Source organism: Nelumbo lutea, chromosome 5 (assembly GCF_056320005.1).
Source record: "Nelumbo lutea isolate HS-2025 chromosome 5, American lotus-T2T, whole genome shotgun sequence".
NCBI classification, from domain to species: domain Eukaryota; kingdom Viridiplantae; phylum Streptophyta; class Magnoliopsida; order Proteales; family Nelumbonaceae; genus Nelumbo; species Nelumbo lutea.
In genome coordinates this window covers 9,241,951-9,266,065 of record NC_142688.1, presented here as the reverse complement: position 1 = coordinate 9,266,065, position 24,115 = coordinate 9,241,951, and the positions used below count along the sequence as shown (strand labels likewise).

General features: G+C 38.0%; 1 protein-coding gene and 1 long non-coding RNA gene across 2 annotated transcripts; one reads left to right on the top strand and one right to left on the bottom strand.

The window, feature by feature from the left end:
- Positions 1–3,382: 3,382 nt before the first annotated feature.
- On the top strand, positions 3,383–18,438 carry FUC95A (1,2-alpha-L-fucosidase). Its single transcript, XM_088945030.1, has 10 exons — positions 3,383–3,750; positions 4,085–4,230; positions 5,456–6,360; positions 11,616–11,748; positions 12,445–12,603; positions 15,283–15,507; positions 15,623–15,724; positions 16,068–16,203; positions 17,579–17,774; positions 17,885–18,438. The coding sequence occupies exons 1-10, from the start codon at positions 3,540–3,542 to the stop codon at positions 18,213–18,215; spliced, it is 2,544 nt and encodes an 847-aa protein (XP_088801156.1). The 5' UTR covers positions 3,383–3,539; the 3' UTR covers positions 18,216–18,438.
- A 2,815-nt stretch (positions 18,439–21,253) lies between these two features.
- On the bottom strand, positions 21,254–22,699 carry LOC148850220 (uncharacterized). Its single transcript, XR_016099601.1, has 2 exons — positions 22,018–22,699; positions 21,254–21,683 (listed from the first exon to the last, which is right to left on the bottom strand). It is a non-coding gene; the product is annotated as an uncharacterized LOC148850220 (long non-coding RNA).
- Positions 22,700–24,115: the final 1,416 nt, after the last annotated feature.

The window sequence follows — 24,115 nt, the reverse complement described above, 5'->3', positions numbered from 1 at the left end:
GCGATGCTTAAGTCAATATACTGTGTGCTTGCGAGCTAAGTATGAATGCTAGAGAGCTTGAATGTGAGTAATCGCGCGTACCTCTTCGTGTCATTGGGATTGATGCCCTTATATAGGCTTTGTTTGGCGTGGGTTTCACGCACCACATCCGAGATTTCTGGGAGGTTGCCTAACTGGTCTGAGATCCGCGGAGGTAATTGTCATGCACGTTGACCACCCTCTAGAACACTCGGTACGTGGGCTAACTTTCGAGAGACTTGGGAGTGTCGGGATATGCATACCGAATTTGTCGGCGAACACAACTTGCAAGTCGCCTCCTAGACCTCAATCAGGTCGGCAAGCCCTCGAGGGAGGTCTCTCCTTGCATCGAGGTCACATCGGGCAGTGACGAGGTGCTAAAGGTCAACCCTAGACGAGGTGCTTCTAGCTAGCCTAAGTTGTGGTTGAAGTCGCTAGGTTGGAGTGAAGATAAACCGCGATCTGGGACTCCAAATCATCGCTTAGGTGGTGTCCATGTCATTCAACTATTCGAAGATGCCACGTGTCATGATGTGACTGGAGGGCCAAATCCGCCTTCATCAATATGCAACAAGGACCACAATGTTCACAATATATATATTTATGAATTATAAAAATATAAAAATAAATTGTTTTTTCGGTTAACCGATTTATCAACTATGAGAACTAAAACCGAAAAACTAAAATATCTAATAACCAAATTTCAAAACCGAACCCATCTGAAAAACTGAACCAATTAGACTGAAACCAAAATTTTGGTTTGATTTTTCGGTTTAACCAAATTATGCTCACCCCTAGCTCTAGGTTTGGGCTTGGATCAAAAAATAGTTTGATTGGGGTTTGGATTAGATGGTTAAACTATTTGACCTGGGAACCGATGGTCAAAGTGATTTCATTTTTGGATTGGTTTTTAAAACCATGTCATTCGCATTGGTGTAGATGTATGGGATTGTAAATAAGCTAACCATATACATTTTATTTGTTTGTGAGAAGTGAAATGAAATAATCCCCACTTATATGAAAGAGAATGGAGATAGGAATAGTGGGCAAGTTGGGTGGGTATGTAGGGATGGGTTTAAACTCAACCAACAACCCTAATAATTAGGCCTAAGGTCTGAGCATGAGATTGAGCGCCCACACTGAAATTGTGGGCCTAGGCCCAAATCGGGCTTGGGTTGGTCAATCAATCCATACTAAAAATTGATATAAATGCATATGTATTATGTATGCATGTATGCATATATGGTTTACCAAAAAAAATGTATACATATATGCATGGCCTACGTAGATTGGGTGGCGCCCAACACAAGCCCAGCCCGTAGCTCACGGGCCTTGGGCCAGGCTGACCTGTATTATTTCATTTTTCATTTTTCTTTTTTGGTTTTCACTTAAAAAAACAATATATATATATATATATATATATATATATATATATATATATATATATATATATATATATATATATATATATATATATAAGATAATGAAAAGTTGAAGGAAAAAATGACGAATTCAATGGTTGTAACAATAATCTGAAAAAATCATCTTAAAATTTTATCTATATGAATAATCAATTCATAAAATAAAAATATAAAATGACATGAAATTGAAAAAAAAAATGCTATAATGATGTATTGGGCGGTGACATGGGCCATCTTGGGCCTGACATGACCCAAGGGCCAAAAACCCTTGGCCCAGCCCGACCTGAGGGGTCGTGTATCATTGTAGCTGATTGGCCAATCCAGGCCATGTTGCCTTACAGGTGGCCCAATCCATTTTATACATCTATATATGCATATATGCATGTATGTAGTTGAAGTGGGTCTATCCCAAAAAAAATAAAAAAGCCAAACATAACCTGAGGACTGAAAAATGTAAAATTGTGGGTGAATTAATCCAGGCTCGGCTTGTTCCCACCCAAGCTGCACCCCTAGGTGGGAAGGGGGTTATTTATTTGGGAGTGATGGAGATCACATTGGCGTCTCACATAACGCGTCCCGTAACACATTCCAACTGTGCATTAAGAATATTTTCTTTATTTTTCTAAATGCTAATACGATGTGCATGTGGGGTACAAATATAAACTTAAAATGATGTAGGAAAAATGCTGATGTGTTACTCAACTTTGTATGAGATTTTTTTTTTGAGTAAAACACACAAATTTTTGTTTCAAACATGAGTGCAAGTCATAGTTTTTTTAGAAGGAAAGTACAACCAAATCAGGTGATTTTTTTTTTCCAATTCATATTTGCACTGGCAACGAATAGAGCCTAAAAAATTTCACAAAATTTATTAATAACTTTAGCTCAACCTTCTGACTTCTCTCAAACCAGAGATAGACTCATAGACTTCATTGCACCGGCTCACGGTTAAAATTGGTCAGACCGCCTGATCCAACCTGAGTCGGACAACATTGATCCTGCCCGAGGTCCAATGGTCTGTGGAAGTATGGAGTGATCTCAAGGAAGATGCTCATGCTATGATGCTGTCACGAGCCAACAGCCAAGTGTATCACCGGACTTCTGCGACAAATATTACAGTAGTCACTAATTTATATTATTATTATTATTATTCTTTATTTAATTAATTTATTACGACATTGCGTGACAGGATTTCCTCGGTTCCGAGGTCTGATATTATTATTTTTATGTTATAACAATAATAAACAATTATTACACTTTACATCCCTTGATTTAGATTATAGATAGGTAGGTTAAGTCTTAACTTTTCATGTTAATTAATTTGTTTTAAACGAAAAATATTTAATTCTGTGGGTCCCAGCAGGCCAGCACCCAGGCAGACATAAGTTTGCTTCCACCATCCTTCCCGGATGCGTACCCTACTACCTTATAGATAAATGTCAACAAAACAGGATGAGAGAATCTCCTAGCCTTGCCACGTGGCCTAATTCCATCCTTTGATCTTTCGGTTGAGAATGCATGATGAAACAGTTTCCTCCTCTCTTCTCGTGTCTTGTCTCTTGTCCATTTGAATTGAATTCTCGTCATCTCATTGCCTATCCAAACCATTCGATTTCGCCACATGTAATCATGCTTACGTATGATGGTGTTGATGGACCAGTGCATGAGTCCACTACCAGTCCAGCCGTGGATCAGTGGATGCGATGGTCCGAAGACGGAAGACCTTCCCTTCGCTACAGTCGGAGATGGGGTCTACTTAAGTCTCGAGTCGAACCTGCAAATCTGCAAACAGGCTACTAAAAAGAAGCACGTACGCTGCAGTAAAAAGCGAGATTTGTATAGGCTTTGAAGCGTAACTAAAGTGATTAGGGAAGATGAAAGCCTCTGTCAGTGACACAGTGGTGGTACGTGTAGTGTGAATGTGGAGCAGGATGGCCCATTCTATTTCTGTCATTTGGTCACCTGTTTGTTTTGTTTCCTTCTTTTATATCTCTTCACGGACGAGACCAATATACAAACAGTAAATGGGGTTTCCCATCTCAATACCACTTTAATCGTCCGCTTCCTCGTTTTAACAGTGCCCCATTTCGTTTGGTTTTCATGGAAGACCAAGGGGGCTGGGTTCTGGTGCGGCGTCCCACCGACGCACATTTCTGGAGTCCAAATTTGGAGGAAGTGGATAATTCTCAACCTCTCGAGCTTCGGTTCTTTGAGCCTGCTAAGCACTGGACTGATGCCTTGCCCATCGGCAATGGCCGTCTTGGTGCCATGGTCTGGGGCGGCGTCGCCTCCGAGACATTGCAGCTCAATGGTACCTACATCCTTCTCCAATTGTATCATAGGATAAAAATAAATATAAGATTTTAGTTTGTCATTGTTATTTCTATTATTACATTGGTATCATCATTTTCATTTGTTTTATAATATTCAGAAATTTGGAATGCCATTTTTATATTATTCATTGGTGCCACATCAATGCGACTCGATAATGCCCTGCTAAAAATGCTTATGATCCTTAGAGTTTTCAACTCTTGAATTCTACTTACTGTAAATTCCGACTAATGATGCTTACTTTTCGCAATCGCTGCTGCTCTCTATCGTATTTGTAAGTGGCGCTGATGGGTTATTGTTCACTTACTGTTTAGATGACACTCTTTGGACTGGGGTGCCTGGGAACTACACAAACCCAAATGCTCCGCAGGCACTATCACAGGTCAGAGAACTTGTCGATAAAGGCCAATACGCTGAAGCTACTCAAGAAGCTTTCAAGTTATCAGACAGTCCCTCTGATGTATGATTCTTCTTTCTCTTCATTTTAGTTGTTCCTGTGGATAATTGCAGTTGACATGACTCTGTATTTCCTTTTTCTCAGTAGATATGACGCTATAACATAGTTAAGATCTTGTAAGTCCATCGGTTTTAGACTTCCTATTAGAATATCTAGAACATTAGTCCTATTTCACTAGTCACCAATCAGTTCCATTTAAAGCCATATCCACTGCTAAATTATCAATCCTTATATACTCCATTATTGATTTGAATTGTAACAGTCAATTTATCTATCAAAAATATGTTGCTTGTCACCTTGAATGCAATGGAATGTACAAGTAGGAATGCTCCATTCATGGATGGTTAATCATAAACTTTTTAGAGGAAGGAATTATAATTCTCTCTGGTTTTGGAAACATTAAAAAACTGATGATACAATGAATACTTATATATTCCCACTGTATAGCTCCTAGTTGTACAAGGGGTATTCTGTTTTATACTTTTTTGAAAATTTTGTGCCTCACCTTGTTGTTTTGCACCTTGGGAGCAAAAAAAAAAACAAATCCCTTGTGTGTGTGTGTTTTTTTTGTGCCTTGTGCTTTTAAAACACTGCATCACGTAATGACCCTTTTTGTAGTCTCAGGGGTGAATTTAGGGTTTAATGGAAAGAAAAATCAATCAGTGTGAGGTTGGGAAGCCATGTGGCGTATTGTTAATGATTATTTTACTCATAAAAAATTGTTGTTATCAATAAAACTCATGAAATCAGAAGATCACTGGATGTGGAGAAATTGGTGAACATAGAGGTGGAGGTAAGTAAAACTTTGGGTTTGTTTTATCTTTGGGGAGAGGAGTTTACAAGGAAAACTTTTAAGGATTATTATGCAAAGTATTCAGCACATTGGACTTATTTCTGAAGGGTTATGCAAAGTATTCAGCTCATTGGACTTATTGCAATGATTTGCAGAAACTTTATTTGTATATTTGAGATTGATCTCCATTTTATTTTGTGAAATGTTGGAAATCGACTCTATTATTTTATATCTAGCCTGTCTACTTGTGACATTGAGATTGTGAATTTTTGCTACTTTTCTAGTTTTCATTATTATTGAAAAGTTTATAAGCTTGACTTCCAAAAAATTTATAATTCATTAGAATCATGTTTCATGTCTTATTGATCTTATTGGACTATTCCTGAAAGAGTGCTTCAACGTCTTAGATGCTAACATTTTCTTGTGGTGGTGAAGGTTTACCAGCCTCTAGGTGATGTCAAGCTAGAGTTTGATGACTCCCATGCTACATATGATGTAGAAACTTATCAGAGAGAGCTCGATTTGGATACTGCAACAGTAAAAGTGAAGTATGTTGTGAACAATGTAGAATTCACAAGAGAACATTTTAGCTCATATCCCAATCAAGTAATAGTGACAAAGATTTCTGCAAGCAAAGCAGGGTCTCTTTCCTTTACAGTATTCCTAGACAGCAAGTTACATCATCATTCATACATAAGTGGGAAGAATCAAATTATCCTGGAAGGAAGTTGTCCTGGTAAAAGGGTTCCACCTAGAGCTAATATAAATGGTAATCCAGAGGGAAGGATTTCACCTGAAGATAATGCAAATGATGATCCGAAGGGAATTCAATTCTCTGCAATTCTTGATTTGCAGATTAGTGATGGCATGGGAACAATACATGTTTTGGATGATAGGAAGTTGAAGATTGAGGGTACCAACTGGGCTATTTTGCTTCTGGTGGCTGCATCTTCATATGATGGGCCATTCACCAAACCTTCTGATTCAAAAAAGGATTCTAATTTGGAGGCTCTTAACACACTGACGTCAATTAGGAATATATCATATTCTGATCTTTATTCACATCATTTGGATGATTACCAGAATCTATTTCACCGTGTCACACTTCAGCTTTCAAAAAGCTCCAAAAATGCCAAGGGCAATGCATTTTGTGGGATGAAGAATGATGATCGAATTTCAACTGCAGAAAGAGTGAAGTCCTTCCAAACAGATGAGGATCCTTCTTTGGTGGAGCTTCAGTTCCAGTATGGTCGGTACTTGCTTATTTCTTCTTCAAGGCCTGGAACTCAGGCATCAAACCTACAGGGAATATGGAACAAGGATATTGAGCCAGCATGGGAGTATGTTATGCTTCTTACCTATCTTACTCTCCATCTGTATATCCATATGCTTATAATGTTGCTTTGTTTCAATTATAAAAAAAAATAATAATAATGTTGCTTTGTTTATATGTGAGATGCTACATCATGGTCAAAGGATGGATTTTGAATACTTTGCATTTATTAGTGCAGTGTTGTACATACTTGTTGGACTACCATAATGAACTCTTCAAAGTTCAAATTTGCTGTGCTCCTGAACCTAACATATGCATCACAATCAATTTAATGTAAAGATAATCCTTGTAAAGATGAAGCTGGAAACAGCCTACTCCTTGATATTCCATCCTTACCAAGCTTATCAGCAGTTGAATTAACCGAGCTCTAAATCCAGTTAAATGAGGGTCAATCTAGATGCCAGAGACCATGCTTCTCAAGGGATCCTAGACCTATGAGAATCATAACTATGAGTCTTACTTGAGTTGATTTATAACTTGAAGGCCATAAAGATGGTAACCTAAGCCCTTCATTAAAGCATAATAAGATATTGGCTCAGCTCTCACCATTGCAAATTGGAAGAGAATATGGATGGACATATTTTTTGCTGTTACCCATACAAGGTATGCTCATTTTTTAGAGTGGATTGATTTCATTGTTGAATAACCAGGTCCATATACACCCATTTTTTTAGAATGGTTCATTTAGTGTGATGCAGGTTGATCCTGAGGAGGCTTCACCCAGCAAAATTCCTCAGAACTTAGACACAACTGGTGACAATTCGGTTATTGGTATTTCTGGTATGGTTTGTCAGTCTTCTGATTTTCCTCAATGTTTTGATGCTAACCTGTCCCTCCCCCAGCTGTTGTTTCGTCTCAGCCTGCAGGTGAAGCCGGTTCTCATCCAAAAGCTGTCTGTCCCAGTGATTCCCTAGAAGTAACATAGTGTGGAGGCTGTGAATGATTCTGTGGAGGGAGAAAGGATTTGGGGTTTAATCTTGCCGACTTTTAGACTTCTGGTAGAGGAGGAATTAGGGGTGAACCTTGAAAAGGAAGAGGAGGGCGACACTCTAATTCCTAGTACCTGGGCAAGGGGAAGGGAGGGCAAAGGGATAGCTACAGGAGAAAAATCAGCAAAGTGGAAGAAGAGGTGGAAGAGTCAGAAAAGGAAAAGGGTTGTAGACCAAGAGCAATCTAAGAATAAGCTTGAAGGAGGGACACCCAAAAGGAGGAAGAAGACACTAAGTGAAGTGGAGTGGACTATGACAAGGGGTGTTCTGGGAGAAAGGGGAGGTAGTCAGTCTAGCAAAAGGGGATTTAGGGTTGAGATTAAGAGGTTTCTCAATGAAGATTATTAGTTGGAATGTAAGGGGTTTGGGAAGCTCTAGGAAAAGAAGAGTGACAAGGGAAGTGTTTAGAAAAGAGAAGCGATGTTGTTTTAATTCAAGAATCAAAATTAACAAAGGTGGACAGGAGATGGGTGAGAAGTATTTGGTTGTCTAGAGGGCTGAGTTGGGCTTTTGCACAATCTTGGGGGGCCTCAGGGGGAATTATTACAATAAGGAAAATTGAGGAATGAGACTATACGAAACAGTTAATTGGTAACTTTACGGTCACAATTAAATTAAGAAGAAGAGATGATGGACTAGAATGGGCCTTAACAAATATTTATGGGCCAAACTCATATAGAGAAAGGGAGGAGTTAGCAGCTATAAGGGTTTGTGTGAGGGTCCGTGGTGCTTGGGAGGGGACTTCAATGTCATTAGATTTGTCAATGAAACAAATAACCCCAACCACAAGGTCACCTCAAGTATGAGGAAATTCAACTCTTTGTGGATTCTTTTGAGTTGGAGGAGTTGTCGATGTTGCAAGTTGATTATACCTGGTCGAATTTTTAGGAAGAACCCCTTTGTTGTATGTTAGACAAATTCTTATTCTCCTTAGACTAGGAGGAAGTGTGGAGTGGCTTGGTGATGAGGGCCTTACCTAGACCTATTTCGGATCATTGCCTAGTTAGATTGTCACAAGAAAGATTAGGAGGGCCTTGCCCTTTTAGGTTTGAAAACATGTGGTTGCTACACTCAAACTTTCAAAAGAAAGTGAAAGAATAGTGGGAAGAGGACCAAGTGGTGTTTAGGTGGAAAGGTTATAGGTTCTACAAGAAGCTTCGGAAGTTGAAAGCCAAGACCAAAGCTTGGAAAGATTATCGAAGACAATAAGGAGGTTATAGTTGAAAAACAGTCCTAGAAGTAGGGACTGTGTTTGAAACAAAGAAAACTAGCAAGAGAAGATTAGAGAAGAAGAGAGAGCTGTGGCAAGGAGAGTTAGAGGATGAGGAGTTCGAACATAACCTCCCTTTAACTCTCTAATACACTTTTATTAAGTTAATCTTTTAGTAATTACAAGAGAGGTCCTTAGTTGGACAAGAAATTACAAAAGAGGAACATAAAAGAGTATGGGCCCAGAATAAGGCCCATTACAGAGAAGAACATAAAGATAATATACAGTAACAGTCTATGGGCCATTCGGCCCATCTTCTCTACAGTTATTATTAAAAAGGATTCAAGAGCTTAATGTTGTTGAAACAAAGAGAAGTTTGAGGCTTGAAGAAAGGGAAGAGAGATGGAAGTTGAAACAGGACTTTGAAGAAATTCTTAGAAAATAAGAGATAAACTGGAGACAAAAATCAAGGTGCAAGTGGTTGAAGGAAGGTGATGGTAATACAAGTTTTTTTTTTCATAATTTTGTAAATGGAAGGAAGAGGAAGAAGTTGTAAGCTTGGAATGGAATGGTGTGGTGTTGACAAGAGAGGAAGATAATGCAAAAGATTTTGTGGAGCATTTTAAATCCATTTATGACAGTCCCAATAGTGAGAGAGACTCTAGTCGACTTTGAGTGGATGTCTTCTTGGAGTTTTTTGAAAGAGGGAAAATAAATGTGGGTGCAAATGCTACTTTTATAGCCTTGGTCCCGAAGAGGGTTCCGATAATTCAACCTAAGGACTTTAGACTGGCTAGCTTGATTTGAAAGAGAGAAAATAAATGCGGGTGCAAATGCTACTTTTATAGCCTTGGTCCCAAAGAGGGTTCCGACAATTCAACCTAAGGACTTTAGATCGATTAACTTGATTGGGAGTTTGTATAAGATCATATCTAAAGTGATACCACTATTTCAAATATTCCTCTTACCAATGTTCTTCTTCTCTGTTCTACTCATATATCTAGACCGCTATGGTTTTCCTTTAAACAATAGTTCTTTGTCTATTGTCTTATCTTCCACAGATATTGGAAGGAAGCCATGGATGCAGAGATTCATGCCTTACATGAGAATGACACTTGGGACCTTGTGCTTGTTCCTCCAGATGCCTCCATTGTTGGGAGCCGTTGGGTTACAACATCAAGCTGAAATCTGATGGATATCATGATCGATACAAGGTTTGTTTAGTTACCCAAGGATATAGTTAGGAGTATGGCATCGACTATGAAGAAACATTTGCTCCTGTTGCAAAAATCACCATTGTCTATGTTCTCTTAGCATGTCTGCTGCCAAATCTTGGACCATATGCCAGTTAGATGTGAAGAATGCCTTTCTTCATGGTCAGTTGAAGGAGACAGTTACATGAAGCCTCCTCCTGGATACTGCAACAATTCTTCTAAAGTATGTCGCTTTAAAAAATCTCTATATGGTCTAAAGCTCCCCGGGCATGGTTTGAACGCTTTCGAGATGTTGTAGTTGCTGATATAGCTAGAGTTCCTTTGATCACTCTCTCTTTGTTAGGCTACAACTTTGGGGTATTACCATTCTCCTGTTGTATGTTGATGACATGTTGTTGATTGGGAATGATGATGAAGGTATTCGTGAATTGAAGTCATTACTTCATAATTCCTTTCACATGAAGGACTTGGGCCCTCTCCCCTATTTCCTGGGACTGGAAGTTCATCGTAATGATTGAGGGTATTTTGTTTATCAGCAAAAATATGCCATTGACCTTGTTAAACTTGTTGGTATTACTGATGAGAAGCATGTTGATACACCTATGGAGCTGAATATTAAGTTATCTAAATCTAAAGGTCCATTGCTTCCCAATGCTACCTTGTATCGCTAGCTTGTGGGGTCTCTTATTTATCTCACTATGACTCGGCCTAATATTTCTCATGCTCTTTAGGTTGTTAGCCAATCCATTTCTACTCCTCGTCAGCCTCATATGACTATTGTTCATCGCATCATTCGGTATGTTAGAGGCACAACTCCTTAGGGACTGTTTTTCTCCTCCAACTCATCCTCCTCCTCCTCTATTCAATTTAGAGCATATGCCAATGCAGATTGGGCTGGTTGTCTTGACACCCGTAGGTCTACTTCTAGGTGATGTGTCTTTATGGGTGATTCACTCATCTCTTGGAAGTGTAAGAAACAACAAACAGTCTCCAAGTCTTTCACTAAAGCAAAGTATAGGGCAATGTCTTCTGTTTGCAATGAGGTTGTTTGGTTACAATCTCTCTTTATGGATCTTGGTATTTAGATTCCTACTCTAATTCCTCTCTATGCAGACAGTACGAGTGCTATCAAGATTGCACCTAACCATGTCTTCCATGAGAGGACCAAGCACATCAAGTTGGACTTCCACTTTACTCGAGATCTTTTCACTATTGGATCTATATTGCTTCCTCATGTAGCCTCGGACATGTAGATTGCTGATATCTTCACCAAGGTTATGACTATAGTTCGACACCTCTTTCTTATAGGCAAACTGATGTTATGTCTATGCCTCAGTTTGAGGGGGAGAGTGTGGAGATTCTGTGAGTTGATGTATCTTATCAGTATAGTCCCTATTGTATATTATATTATTTGTATTCTTTATTTTCTTTTCTCTCTTTCAGCCCTATATCAGCATTCTTGTAATTGTACATATCTTTAAATATATAAGAAGGTGGGGGTCAACTATTCTGGACACCTCTAAGTTTATTCTTGTTCTCTTCTTTTTGGCCAAGAGTGTTTTGTTGACATGATGAATCAATAGAAAGCTGATTTCTTTCTCCAGGTTTCTTTTTCTGTTCTTATGTCTGCATCAGGTCATTGTATATAAACTTTCAAACATGAACAAAAAAGTGGCTGGGTGGCTGACTATTTATATCTTTGCACTTAATACTTTTTCTATTTTGCATTATTCATTTTATTGCACCTTTCTTCTTGGGTTCTAACATTTTTCTTTATTTATTATTTTTGCACCTTGTGGAGGCATATACTATGAAGAGTTTATGGATACATTACATTTTTGTTTTTCAGTTGTGCTCCTCACTTGAATATCAATCTTCAAATGAATTACTGGCCTTCCCTTTCTTGCAACCTTAGTGAGTGCCAAGAGCCCTTGTTTGATTACATTTCCTCTTTGTCAGTCAATGGAAGTAAAACAGCACGCGTAAGTTTTCTTTTTCATTATGCACCTTATATTCGGTTGCACTCTCTCTGCTTTATCCTTTTCATTTTCTGCATAAGTAGTTTTAGCACCAGCAAAAGTCCACATTGGACTTGGAAAGCATGTCTACCAGCAACTCAAGTTTTTAAGGGTTTAAACAGTAAATCATCAGGTTCTCTTCCAGATTAGCAAGGTAAGAGATGTATAGGTATGGGAAGTTCCAGGGCCAAAATTATTAGTCCTCGTGTTGAAAGGGTCATGTAGTTTTAGATCTTTTCTAGTCATCCTTCCACTACAAACAATGCAACATTTTCATTGCATGATTGATGCCTTGAGAAAAAAGGCTAAGGAAGAAGATGAATTGTAAGCATGCACTGTAAATATTTTTTAGGAAGTCTTGATACATTCCTTATGGTCTAATTATGTTCTCTTCCAGATTAGCAAGGTAAGAGATGTATAGGTATGGGAAGTTCCAGGGCCAAAATTATTAGTCCTCGTGTTGAAAGGGTCATGTAGTTTTAGATCTTTTCTAGTCATCCTTCCACTACAAACAATGCAACATTTTCATTGCATGATTGATGCCTTGAGAAAAAAGGCCAAGGAAGAAGATGAATTGTAAGCATGCACTGTAAATATTTTTTAGGAAGTCTTGATACATTCCTTATGGTCTAATTATGTTTAATCTTGATTGCTTAACAGATCAACTATGAAACAAGTGGTTGGGTGGTACACCAAGTTTCAGACATATGGGCAAAAACATCCCCAGATCGAGGTGATCCTGTTTGGGCCTTTTGGCCAATGGGTGGAGCATGGCTTTGCACACATCTATGGGAGCATTACACTTTTACAATGGACAAGGTGGGATACTGAACTGTTCACATTCCAAGTTATTGCTTTACCTGGTGTTCTAACTCTCTGCATTTCTATTTGTTTTATCGATTCTCAGATTTGAAGATTTCATTGAATTCTATTACTTAAAAAAAAATATATGTATGTTACTACCGTCATCATCATCTGCCTTATCCTAATCTAAATGGATAAGCAGCAGGAATCCAATTCCTCCAATCTGCTCTTAAGGATGCCTTCTGTTAATGAGATATCTAAAAAATCTTTCCTCATTACTTGAACCCATGTTGTATGTCCATTCCCTTTTACTTTCAGAAATTTCAAGTTGCACCAAATCAGTCTTTATCCCAGTTGAAAAATAGACAATCCTATAGGGATGCCTACTTTTAGGAAAATAAAGGTTACTTTCAAAAAGCAAAAGGAAAATAAAAGAAATTGAGAAGTGTTCGAAACCAAATTCATTATATGCATAAGCTGGTTCATGTTACACCATTGTGAAACATTACAGCTTCAATCTATACAAGTTCATATGTGGGTGGATATTTGCAAAGCAACTTATATTAGCTTGGAGCGGCTCCTTCCCATAAAAGTAGGGGTGTACAATCGGTCAATTCGGTTCAAACTAAGGACCTAACCAACTATTCGGTTTTACCATTTCCAATAACCGAACCGAACCAAATTATATTTTAGAACCAAACCGACCCTAACCAAATTCGGTTCGGTTTGGTTCGGTTGGACCCTGGTTCCACATAAATGATAAGCATTTATTAAGTGTTACTAATTAAAACTTAAAATGGCCCCAAGACCCGATGGTTTTAATTAATTAACTACTATTAATTAAAAGTTAGAATGGGCCTAAAGCCCAATGGGGAATTGACAAATTGTTCATTGGGAAATATAATAATTAATTAGCATAAAGTATTAAATAAAAAAATAATGTTTAATATACTTAACTAAATAACAGCATTAATTTGGTTTTCGGTTCGGTTGAAAATTTCAATCAAACCGAACCGGAACCAAAAACCAATTCTTTTAGAAAATAAAAACCGAACCGATACCCGAATTACTTATTCGGTTTGGTTTGGTTTGGTTCGGTTTTTGGTTTATCAACTGAATTTGAAACCCCTACAAGTATATATGGAAAGTTCCATACCCAATTCATGGTTTACCGTGAGGAAGGAATTGAGAAATGTACACCATCAAGACCATACAGATTAGATTTATCCCTAGAGAGCTGACTTCAGACAGAAGATGGTCCAGCAGTTTTGTTTTATTTTATTTTTCTGCAGAAGTATGGATGGATGGTTACTTAATCCAATTAAAATAACAGCTAGTGTTCTGTTTTCCTTTTCTATTCTGCCCAGCTTATAATTCCTCACTTTTTTAAATGTAGCTGAACATGAAGTTGCATTGGGGAATCCCATTGAATTGGATGCCAACAAGGGGTGACAGGAGGTTATGTACAGTTGCATGAAGCTCATCATATTGGGAGAGCTTTGTCTATTGATGTGATTGTGCAGGAGTTGTGACATACTTAATTTTGTAATCTAAGAAAATTTTAAGAAAAGGCCAGTTTACCAGAGGCTCTACCAAAGAGCATTGAAGGAGAAAAGTGGAGAAGGTGGCTTCTGAGATTTCTAATATTGTAGAAAGAGATTGTGGGGAGCCATGGATCTCTAGGGGTATGGGTCAGAAAAGGCTGAAATGGATGGTTTAGCAGTAGTGGTGCACAGTGACAAAAACAGAAGGGTGGAGTTGTAGGGGAGTAGTTTTCAAGGTGGACTGAGCAAATTCTAAGAGTGCTAGGGCAGAGGCTGAGGTAAAATGGGGAAGAAATGAAGCAGAAAAGGTTGTGCTGTTGATGGGAATGGTTGTAGTCATGACTTCTTGGGTACATGTTGGTTTTGAGTTGCGTGTTTCTGTAAAGTTGTTACTTTCCAGTGTTGGTTTAGTGGCACTTATATAGCTTCAAGGGGCTACCTTTTGTTTGGCGACTTTGTGTGGAGGGTTGGGTGCAGGGGTATGTGATTTTTTGGGCTGGTTAATGCTCTCTATTCAGTTGATTTCTTTAATGACCAAAAGTCTCTCTACTTGTATACTTGTTTGTTTTTTGTAAGTCCTTTTCTTAAAAAAAAATACTGGGCCCCTTGATTTTAAAACCATCATTTCCTATTAGAAACCTTCAAAAAAATCCTAGTTCCATCATGATCATCACATGATACATAGGCTTGTTTTCCTTATTTTTTGAGATATGTGATGGTAAAACTAAAAGAGTAGGTGTACTAGGTCACAGGTAGATCTTTAAAAGTAGGTATACTAAAAGAGTGTGGTTCTCAGATATCCTGTTGTTGGTAAAGAGGGAATGCCCCTAAGTCAAAAAAAAAATTGTATTAGAGACAAAGCGGTTTGATATATTGCTACATTGTTACAGCACCATATGTCCAATGTCCACATTTTAGGAATGGTTGAAAATCTGGATAAAGTAACATATAGCACACCACAAATTGAAGAGAAAAGAGCTAAAGGTTAGGCCGACTGTTTTAAGGTGATGAGGATCACTTGTGTATGAAGATTGAACAATCATTGGTTTCACACACTTATTTCAAAACCTGCAGTAGAGTTTTCTTTTTTTTTTTTTCTTCATGCTATAGAAGCTTCAGTTTGCCTTGTTTTATCTTTCTGCATATTTAGGGTTTCTTGGAACATAAAGCATATCCTTTATTGGAAGGGTGTGCATCTTTTCTACTGGACTGGTTGATTGAAGGCCGTGAAGGATATTTAGAGACCAACCCGTCAACATCTCCAGAACATAGATTCATTGCCCCAGATGGTAAGCCTGCAAGTGTCAGCTATTCATCAACTATGGACATGGCAATCATAAGGGAGATTTTCTCTGCTGTTATCTCTGCTGCCGAGGTAATTCTCTTGAGACTAGGCTACTAACTTGTTGAAGCCTTACTTTCTTTTATCTTGCTCTTATATGTTTCTTTTGTATTAGTTTCTATAACAAATTCTAGTTTCTTGTCATCAGGTTTTGGACAAGAGTCAGGATGATCTAGTTTCAAAGGTTAGGAGTGCACAACCTAAGCTCTACCCAACAAAAATTGCTAGAGATGGATCAATTATGGAATGGGTAAGCCAGAGATGGGTTAGGTTTCCGACTACAACTTCTTTTAGGCCTGTGATTTGAGCACCGCCTGTTTTTGATAAAGCAAGCACCCTGTCTCAATCAAGGACTGTGAATCAAAAAGCAAATAACATTGTCAGTTATTCAGATGTAATAAATAGCACCAGGGCTACTGTATTTTTCAATACCCTTAATTAAGAAGGGGTGTTCTGTTTATAAAAGTAGATGGTGTTCAAATCAGTGGCCTTCTTTACTATGTGGCAGGTTACACCATTCAGATATAGAGAATCATAATAAGAGCAACTGACTTTGTTAGTCCATTAATGCTACAACTTTGACAATATGACAGGCAGAAGATTTCATAGACCCAGAAGTGAATCATCGTCATCTGTCACACCTGTTTGGCTTGTTCCCAGGCCACACAATAACTGTTGAGAAAACTCCAGACCTATGTAAGGCTGCTGACTATACTCTTTACAAAAGAGGTTTGTTCAGGAAGCTTATTAGAAAGATTTCTCTGTTTGTGTATTGTTGATTTAGTTAACCTTGATGTCTTTCTACTAGTTTTCATGGATGCTAAAGCTAACATGGTTCATTTTGGATGTAACACTAATCATGTCAAAAAATTTTGAAGTGGTAGTTAATATTTAGTAGTTATTGTATATCCATTTCTAAATCCTCTTGAGCTTGAGTTTAAGAAATGTTCCTATGTATAGCACCTCATTGTACATGAACTATCTACATTCTCAGCATACTTTTTTAAAGGGAAAAGTATAAAAACCTCCCCTATAGTTTTGAAAATGGTGCAGATACCTCCCTTCTGTTAGCTTTTCAGTAACAGAAACGTTGAAGTTACCAAACTGCCTTTATTACCGTTAAGACATTATCGTGTATGTTAGAATTAGTTGACAGGGGCATACTTGTCTTTTTCTAGTTGCTATTTTCTCTCTTTTATCAGTTTTACTTGTCTGGGGGCATTGTTGTAATTTCAAATGTTAATGAATGGTAATACATACTAGGTTGACAATAAGGGGAGTCTGGTTCAACTTCTCCTTGCTAGTCTTCCCTTTCTTCTCTCCCTCTCTTCTACTTTTCTTCTTTGCTTCCTTTACTTTTCATTTCACTTTACTTTCAATTCTTGGAAGTTAGCACAGTGTACAATTTAAAGTTCCACTTTACTCTTTAACTAATAACTATAAGAATATTAATTCTTTTTACCTTCTCAGACAGAGTAAGGTAAAAAGGCCAAAGTGAAATAAAGAGAAGCAAATCTGTTCTCTTTGGGGTATTTTAGTAAATTTACATCTAAATGAAGTTGGTCAAGAGTAAATCTGGTATTTTTAAAAATTTTAATGCATTACATCAGTATTTTTCATCAGGAAAGCTAACAGAAGGAAGGCATTTGCACCTTTTTTTCAGAAATATGAGGGAGGTTTTTGTTATGGTCAAAACACAGGAGAGGTTTATAGGATTGTTAGAAAATCCAAGGGATATACATACATACATACATACACACACACAGATATATATAATTTTCCCCTTTTTTAAATATGAGGATCACTTTTTTGAAATCAAAGAGTTTGGTATGAGTTAATGTTATAACTAGCATAGTGGTACTATATTCTGCAGACATAGATGGTGGGAGAGTTTTTTTTCATTTTTTTTTTTCCTTTTTGAGTGGAGGAATCCTTGCATTGGTCCCATTTGTAAACCTGTAAGTGAAAAATCCAAAATAAAAACAAATAAGATTTTAACTACAGTATCAGTTTTTTACCATTTTCTGTTGAACTGAAATTTGTTTTACGGAATATTCCTTTTATAATCATTAATGAGTGTTCCCAAAAATACTTTTGGAGACAGGAGAGAAAGGCCCAGGATGGTCAACTGCATGGAAGATTGCTCTTTGGGCTCGTCTTCGGAATAGTGAACATGCGTATCAAATGGTGAAGCATTTGTTTGATTTGGTTGATCCTGACCATGAAAGTAGCTTTGAAGGAGGGCTTTATAGCAACTTGTTCACTGCACACCCTCCTTTCCAGATAGATGCAAATTTTGGGTAAGCAACAGTCTATTTCTCAATAACAGTAGAAATGTATGAAGAAAGTATCTCCCAAACCCGGATACCCATGTTCTTGGAGCTGATTACCTTGCATTTTTTGGTATCAGTTTTACGGCAGCAGTTGCAGAAATGCTTGTTCAGAGCACTCAAAAGGACCTGTATTTACTTCCTGCACTTCCAAGGGATAAATGGGCAAGTGGATGTGTGAGAGGTTTAAAGGCTCGAGGTGGTGTGACAGTTAATATTTGCTGGAAGGAAGGAGAGCTTCATGAAGTTGGTATCTGGTCAAAGAACCAGAACTGTTATAAGAGATTACATTACAACGGAACTGTTGTCATTGCAAACATATCATCCGGCAAAGTCTACACGTTCAACAGAATGCTAAAATGTGTGAGGACAAACATTCTGTCTAAAGCAGATCTTTCTTCGGTTTGGTGAGATCAATTTAATCTCATGAAGAGGTTATCCCTTTTATTTTGGGCCAACAAGTCCGCTGAAACAGTTTCTCTTTATACTTTTTCTTTTCTGATAAGTTATTCCATAGATGATTTAGTCAGATTCTTCTTCTTGGTGACTGGTTTTCCATTTGAAAATTCTATTGCATTGATCACATTGCATTAATACCCAAAAAAGATAACATTGCAATTAGTGCATTGTAGCATTTCAGTGTTCTCGTATATAGTTTGCGTATTTCAATTTGGGTGGGTTATAGTAAGAAATGCTTGTTCTAAAGGCCAAAAATGCTGCATCCCCATCTATTGAAGTTTGTAAAAAGGGCAGCCCACTAGGCGCGGCCTTTTGGTTGCCTTCTATTTGATCTTCAAATGAAACCTAATCGATGTTACTTAACATGAAAATACATAAACCCTCGTGTCATTGCGGAAACGCTTTTGCTTGAAGGAATGGAACTATGAAAGGGGCGGCCTCCTTTTATGGTGGGTGGATCAAGGTTTTAAAAACCAACCCGGAAATGGAATTGTTTTGGCCACTGGTTTTTGGGTCAGATGTTCGACCATTCATGTCAAACTATGGTTTTTAAAAACGAATCAGACTGAACCAGTCAGGGGTCCAGTTATCGGTTCGAATGGTCTGACCATTTGATTTGAATGGTCGGCCTGTTCTACAAAAAAATAAAAAAAATTAAAAAAATTGGAAAACGGTTAAAACCGTTTGAACGGTTAACTGGCCGGTTCGGTTTGTTGACCAAAATCAACTATTTTAGAGGAAAAAACGGTTTTGGAGGAAAACGGAGACCGGTTCCCAATTTTTCCGGTCCAGTCCGATTTTGAAAATAGTGGGTCAAACAATTTAAATGATTCAATAGTATTTCTCATCTTATCCTGTGGATTGGAATATTAAGGTAAGATGGATATAAATGTTAATGAGAAGGGGTGGGGATAAGAATGAGAGTGCGAAAAGGGCTCTGTTGGCTTAAAGAAGGGGGAAAAAAAGAAGGTTGTGAGAAAGAAAGAGAATGGAATAAGAAAGGAGGAAAAGGCAGAGGTGTAGGTGACCTATAGTGGTGATGGCAATGACAATGGTGACTTGCAGTGGTAGGATCTCTCTCTCGTAGATCTGTAATTTGAGATCTCTCTCATAGATCTCGAACCTGTTTGGCAAGTCTTTTTGAGAATATCTTCCCTTAGCGCATAGACACATTGAACTTTCAATGTAAGATTTGGGTAGTCCAAAGACCGTTTGGCAAACATGCGTCATTTTGGGTCTTTTCGCACAAGATTAAAATGTGGAAGACGCGGGAAGCTTCATTTGGAGTTTCCCAAAATAGGCTTCCTACGTCTTTTCGGTGCCCTATCTTTTGGTGATGAGATCTTCCACGTGCCAAACGGGAATAGACCTATTTTCGGTCTTCTCGGCTTGTAAGCAGTTGAAAGACCGTGTGAAAAGACGTGCTAAATGGGGTCGAAGCTCGTCTTTGAACCTGATCTCTCTCTCTCTCTCTCTCTCTCTCAGATCTGCTTGTTTCCCACTATATTTTTCTCTGTTTTTTTTTTGAAATTTTAAATAAAGTATATTAGACTGTAAACTATTATTCGGGTCAAATGGTTCAGCGGTCAGATTGTTCGGATCAATGGTTCATTGACGCAATTCTACGTTTTTTAGTATAATAACGGTTCACACTAAAATGGAACCGATACCTTGACTGGCCTGGTCAACGGCGGTTTTAAAATCATGTGGTGAATAACAAAGCCACCTACCTATGTTTTAAACAAACTTTAGATTTCACCTGATAACGTTGGTAACGGGTTTTGTGACTGTGTTTTAGACCAACTGATTAAATGACAAAAATGACCTAGATATTCATGGGCATTACCAAGTTCGGCTACTTCTTCCTCACCAACACAAAACAAGTCTCCTCTCATCTCTCCTAAGTCCTGCTGCTAAAGTCTCTCTGATTGGAGTGGAGACTTGGGATCGAGTCCCATTGGACATTCAAACCATCTTTACCAAATCGGTGGCAAGGTTAAAATTGAAAGGGTAATTTCTTAAATTATCCTTGTGGTTTAGTTAATTGGCTAACTGTATTTTTACTGTTTGAAAATTAACTAACTTTATATCTACTGTTTTTAATAATTGATTAACTTTATCTTTATTATTAAATTCTATTAATATTCTGTCAGAACTCATTCGTACTTAATATATATATATATATATATATATATATATATATATATATATATATATATATATATATTTTTTTTTTTAAACCCAATTTTATCCTCTTCTCTCCCCTTCTTTTTCCTGTTGGGAGCGTCTTGTCAGTGAGTTTAAGCTAATAAGGCCTTTTCTTTCTCCTGTTTTGCTATAATATGCAATGGGTCGGCTCACAGACTCTGATTGTTTTCAGAGGCGTAGATCCTTCCCAGCTTCCTTTCTTTTGGATATAAGGGTTTGTTTGGAGATTGGTAAATGGTGGATGGTGGATACCCAAATCCAAATGACATCTAAGCATTCCAAGCCATCTCTCTTATCTCTCCATTTTTTTTATCTCCTTTTTACTTGAGGAAAACGAATTAATGGTGTCCACTGCCCACTGTTCTGCTCTTGATTTCTATATAAATTTCTTAAGATGAAAAAATAATAATAAAAAAAAAGAAATCCATTTTTTTCTACCTTTTCTTCCTCCAATCCTCCTATTTCTTTCCTTCGCCAAATCTTTTCCCCTCGACTACAGTGGAAGAAGGAAGAGAGCAGAATTCAAATTTCAAACAGAAAAACAAGTTCCAGCACAAACCCATAACTAAAAGAAATGGCATTAATTCTATGGTAGACACAGACCCGCTAGATAGAGGGAGATGGACATCAATGAACACATCGCAGAATAAACAATGAAAGGAAAAACTGTTTTTTGAACTGTTCTATATGGATTCTAGACTGCCTAAACTCCAAAAACCCATTAATCCTTTCAATGTGCAGAGAAAAAGAAAAGATGATCTACATCAAATTATAACAATAGAAAACAAAAAAGAAGAAATATGTAAGTGAATAACAATGATGAAAAAAAAAAAAAAGAATGTTTTACACAAGCAGCCAATTATAGTTAAAATAACATCTCCAATATAATTCAAATCAAACACCCCCCTCCCAACCAGCTTCCTCCTCCCCTCTTCCTCTTGTATAACAATTAACAAACACCCCCATTAAATCCCAGAATAAGGATCAAAGAAATAAGTGAAAGGAAAATACAGAACTAGCTCTGGCACCGAGTGATGATGTTGCAACACCTCGGTTGTAAGGATTGGTTTGAGCTCCGGGTTTGCAATTGTAGTAAGATACACCGCGTCGGGAGCAGAATCTATTTCGAACTCGTAGTCGCCAGCCATGCACCCCTCCATGGAGCCTTGGCAGGTCGATCTCGTCGGCAGCCAACCCAATTGGTACTCTCCGCTGGTATCAACGGTGATAGAAGATGAGATAAGTAGAGCCATGACGAAGACGACGATCATCACGAAAAACGCAAAAGAAGTAAAAATTTCAAGAAAAACAAAGGGTAAAATAGTATTTTTTGTCATGAACAATAAGTATATCATTAGTCAATTTTCAAACATAAAAATACTTAACTAAATCATAAGGTAATTTAAGAAATTTATCCAAATTGAAAACTGGCGTTGACAGACCTCGGTGACGGAGTTGATGAATTCAACTCCGTTGGTGAATTCAAGATGTGAGGGTTTGTCAAGGTAAATGAAAAATAGACAAGAGTCTTAGGAAGTCCTGTTACCTTTGGTAGGTCACCCTATACACAGACTGCAGAGGGGAGAACCAGAAATATAAAACAGGTAACTTATAATTTGAGTTGAGCTTGGTGAAGATTTGACGAAATTTTGTTGGGTGGCAGAAACTTGGTCAAAGTGAATTGTAATCACCCTTTTTCATTTCGGTGAAATCACATTTGCCTCTCTCCTCTTTGACTGCAATTCTTTCCGATGTTTGAAGCTCGAAGGAAACAAAAGATTCATGTCCTTTGGTAATGCTTGAGAGCCACTAAACATCTATCTTCCACCGTTAGGTATAAATTTCGGAATCTCCTCCACACACAGTACAGTCCAACCAAACCGTCGAAGGCATGGAGAGCGCGAGAGAAAGAAAGGGGAGAAACCGTTATTCAAACCGTCACCGGTGGACGGTGGAACAGGGGAGAGCGGAGGCAGGGTAGGGAGAGAAAGGGGAGAAGCCCTTGCCACCGCTGGCGATGGAGGAAGAAAACCCACCGGTAGTGGTGTGTATACCCATTTGAGCCTCAAGCACAGTAGCGGTGTAGACTAAAGAAATGGCAGACGTGAACGCATCCGACGGAAAACAGTGATGATGTTCAATATTTCGTTTTTCCTATTAACACGTTGGGATGACTCCGGATTTCCTGCTTACGAAAACTGCTCACACCTATCCAGAATACACTACCCTCATGAATTGGAAATATCTTGTATACAGGGGATGTGATATTCTCCATGTGCGACTGCGACAGGAGATCGGACTCTATTGGGATGAATCTATTAAAGATTCCATCCCACACCCGGGCTTGCATCAATTCGACAAATTTGTTAGTCATGGCTGGGTCTAAATATTTTAGACTTAGCCCACAATACATACGTATCCTAGTAGGATATGTTTAGAACTTTTGATTACAGAAAATACCAAAAAAATAAAAAAACAGAAAGATCTTTAGTTTACAGTAAAAACCCATAATATCTACGTATCCTACTAGGATTTCTAAATCCACAAATTTTGTTGTTTTTTGGCTCTCATAAATGACCGTACCAAAAATGGAAACAAGGGTTAGTTCATTGATTTTTTTTTTTTATTTGGGATGACTTAGCTTCGTAGATGGATGCTTTAGTTTAGTTCCTACTAATTCCTAAATGGCTACACCATGATTAAATTTGGCTCTTCATTTTTATTACCAAATTTCTACCAAACATTCAGGCCATTTCGATGGCCCCACCTTCCAAAGCCAAAAGCCGGTGCATGAAAGCCCTCTTAAATGTAAGTGCCCGTTTGGAATAGCTTTTGCAATGATTGAGTTGTGTTGGTTGAGTTGTTTATGAGAAGTTATTTATGATGTGTTCATTGTGTAGGTAACATGGTAAGGTGGAGGTTGGTCAGTTTTCGAAGGTCCAAAGATGGTGGCAGGAAAGAGAGGATGTAGGGAAGAGATGAGAGAAAGGAGTTGCCTCTCCCTCAGAAACTTTAGGTCAAAGTTGTATTATTGTTGTCCCTTGGGAAGAATTGCTTTTCTCCTTTTATAGAGATAAAGTAAAGTTATCAAGAAAGGAGTTCTTTCCTATTAGGAAAGAGGATCTTTCCTGTTAGGAAATGAGATCTTTTATTTTGTTTGACTATTAAGGAAGTATTATTAAAGGATTCTATTCCTTCCGGATTCTCTCCATATGTGACCCTATCATAATGATGTAGCGCAAGTGACGTCACCGTGCAGGTGACGTCATCGTTCTGTGGGCATACTTTCATTAAACCTGCATGCGTAATTTAAAGACGCACATGTAACCGGTATTTATTCTCGATTTACTGTGATTCTATGGTTCTGTAATGGTCTTGGGTCCATCGCAACTTTACATGCATCTGAAGTTCATCGCAAATCTACACGCGTCTTTATAGATCATCACAAATTTGCGTGTGTCTAAGCTTTATCGCAAGGTTATGTATGTCTAAGGTTTATCGTGGATTCGCGATAGCCGATGTTCATCGCAACCCATTTTGAGTATGAATTCATCGCAATCGTAGATCTACGCTGAATTCATCACAAACGTGCGATGGATTATGGATTCATCTCAAGCATCAATATAGCGTTGATTTGACACCCT

Coding starts and splice junctions, on each gene's coding strand:
- FUC95A (XM_088945030.1), top strand. CDS start 3,540: ATGGAAGACCAAGGGGGCTGGGTTCTGGTGCGGCGTCCCACCGACGCA. Junction 3,751..4,084: donor CGAGACATTGCAGCTCAATG/GTACCTACATCC, acceptor CTTACTGTTTAG/ATGACACTCTTTGGACTGGG. Junction 6,361..11,615: donor GATATTGAGCCAGCATGGGA/GTATGTTATGCT, acceptor TTTGTTTTTCAG/TTGTGCTCCTCACTTGAATA.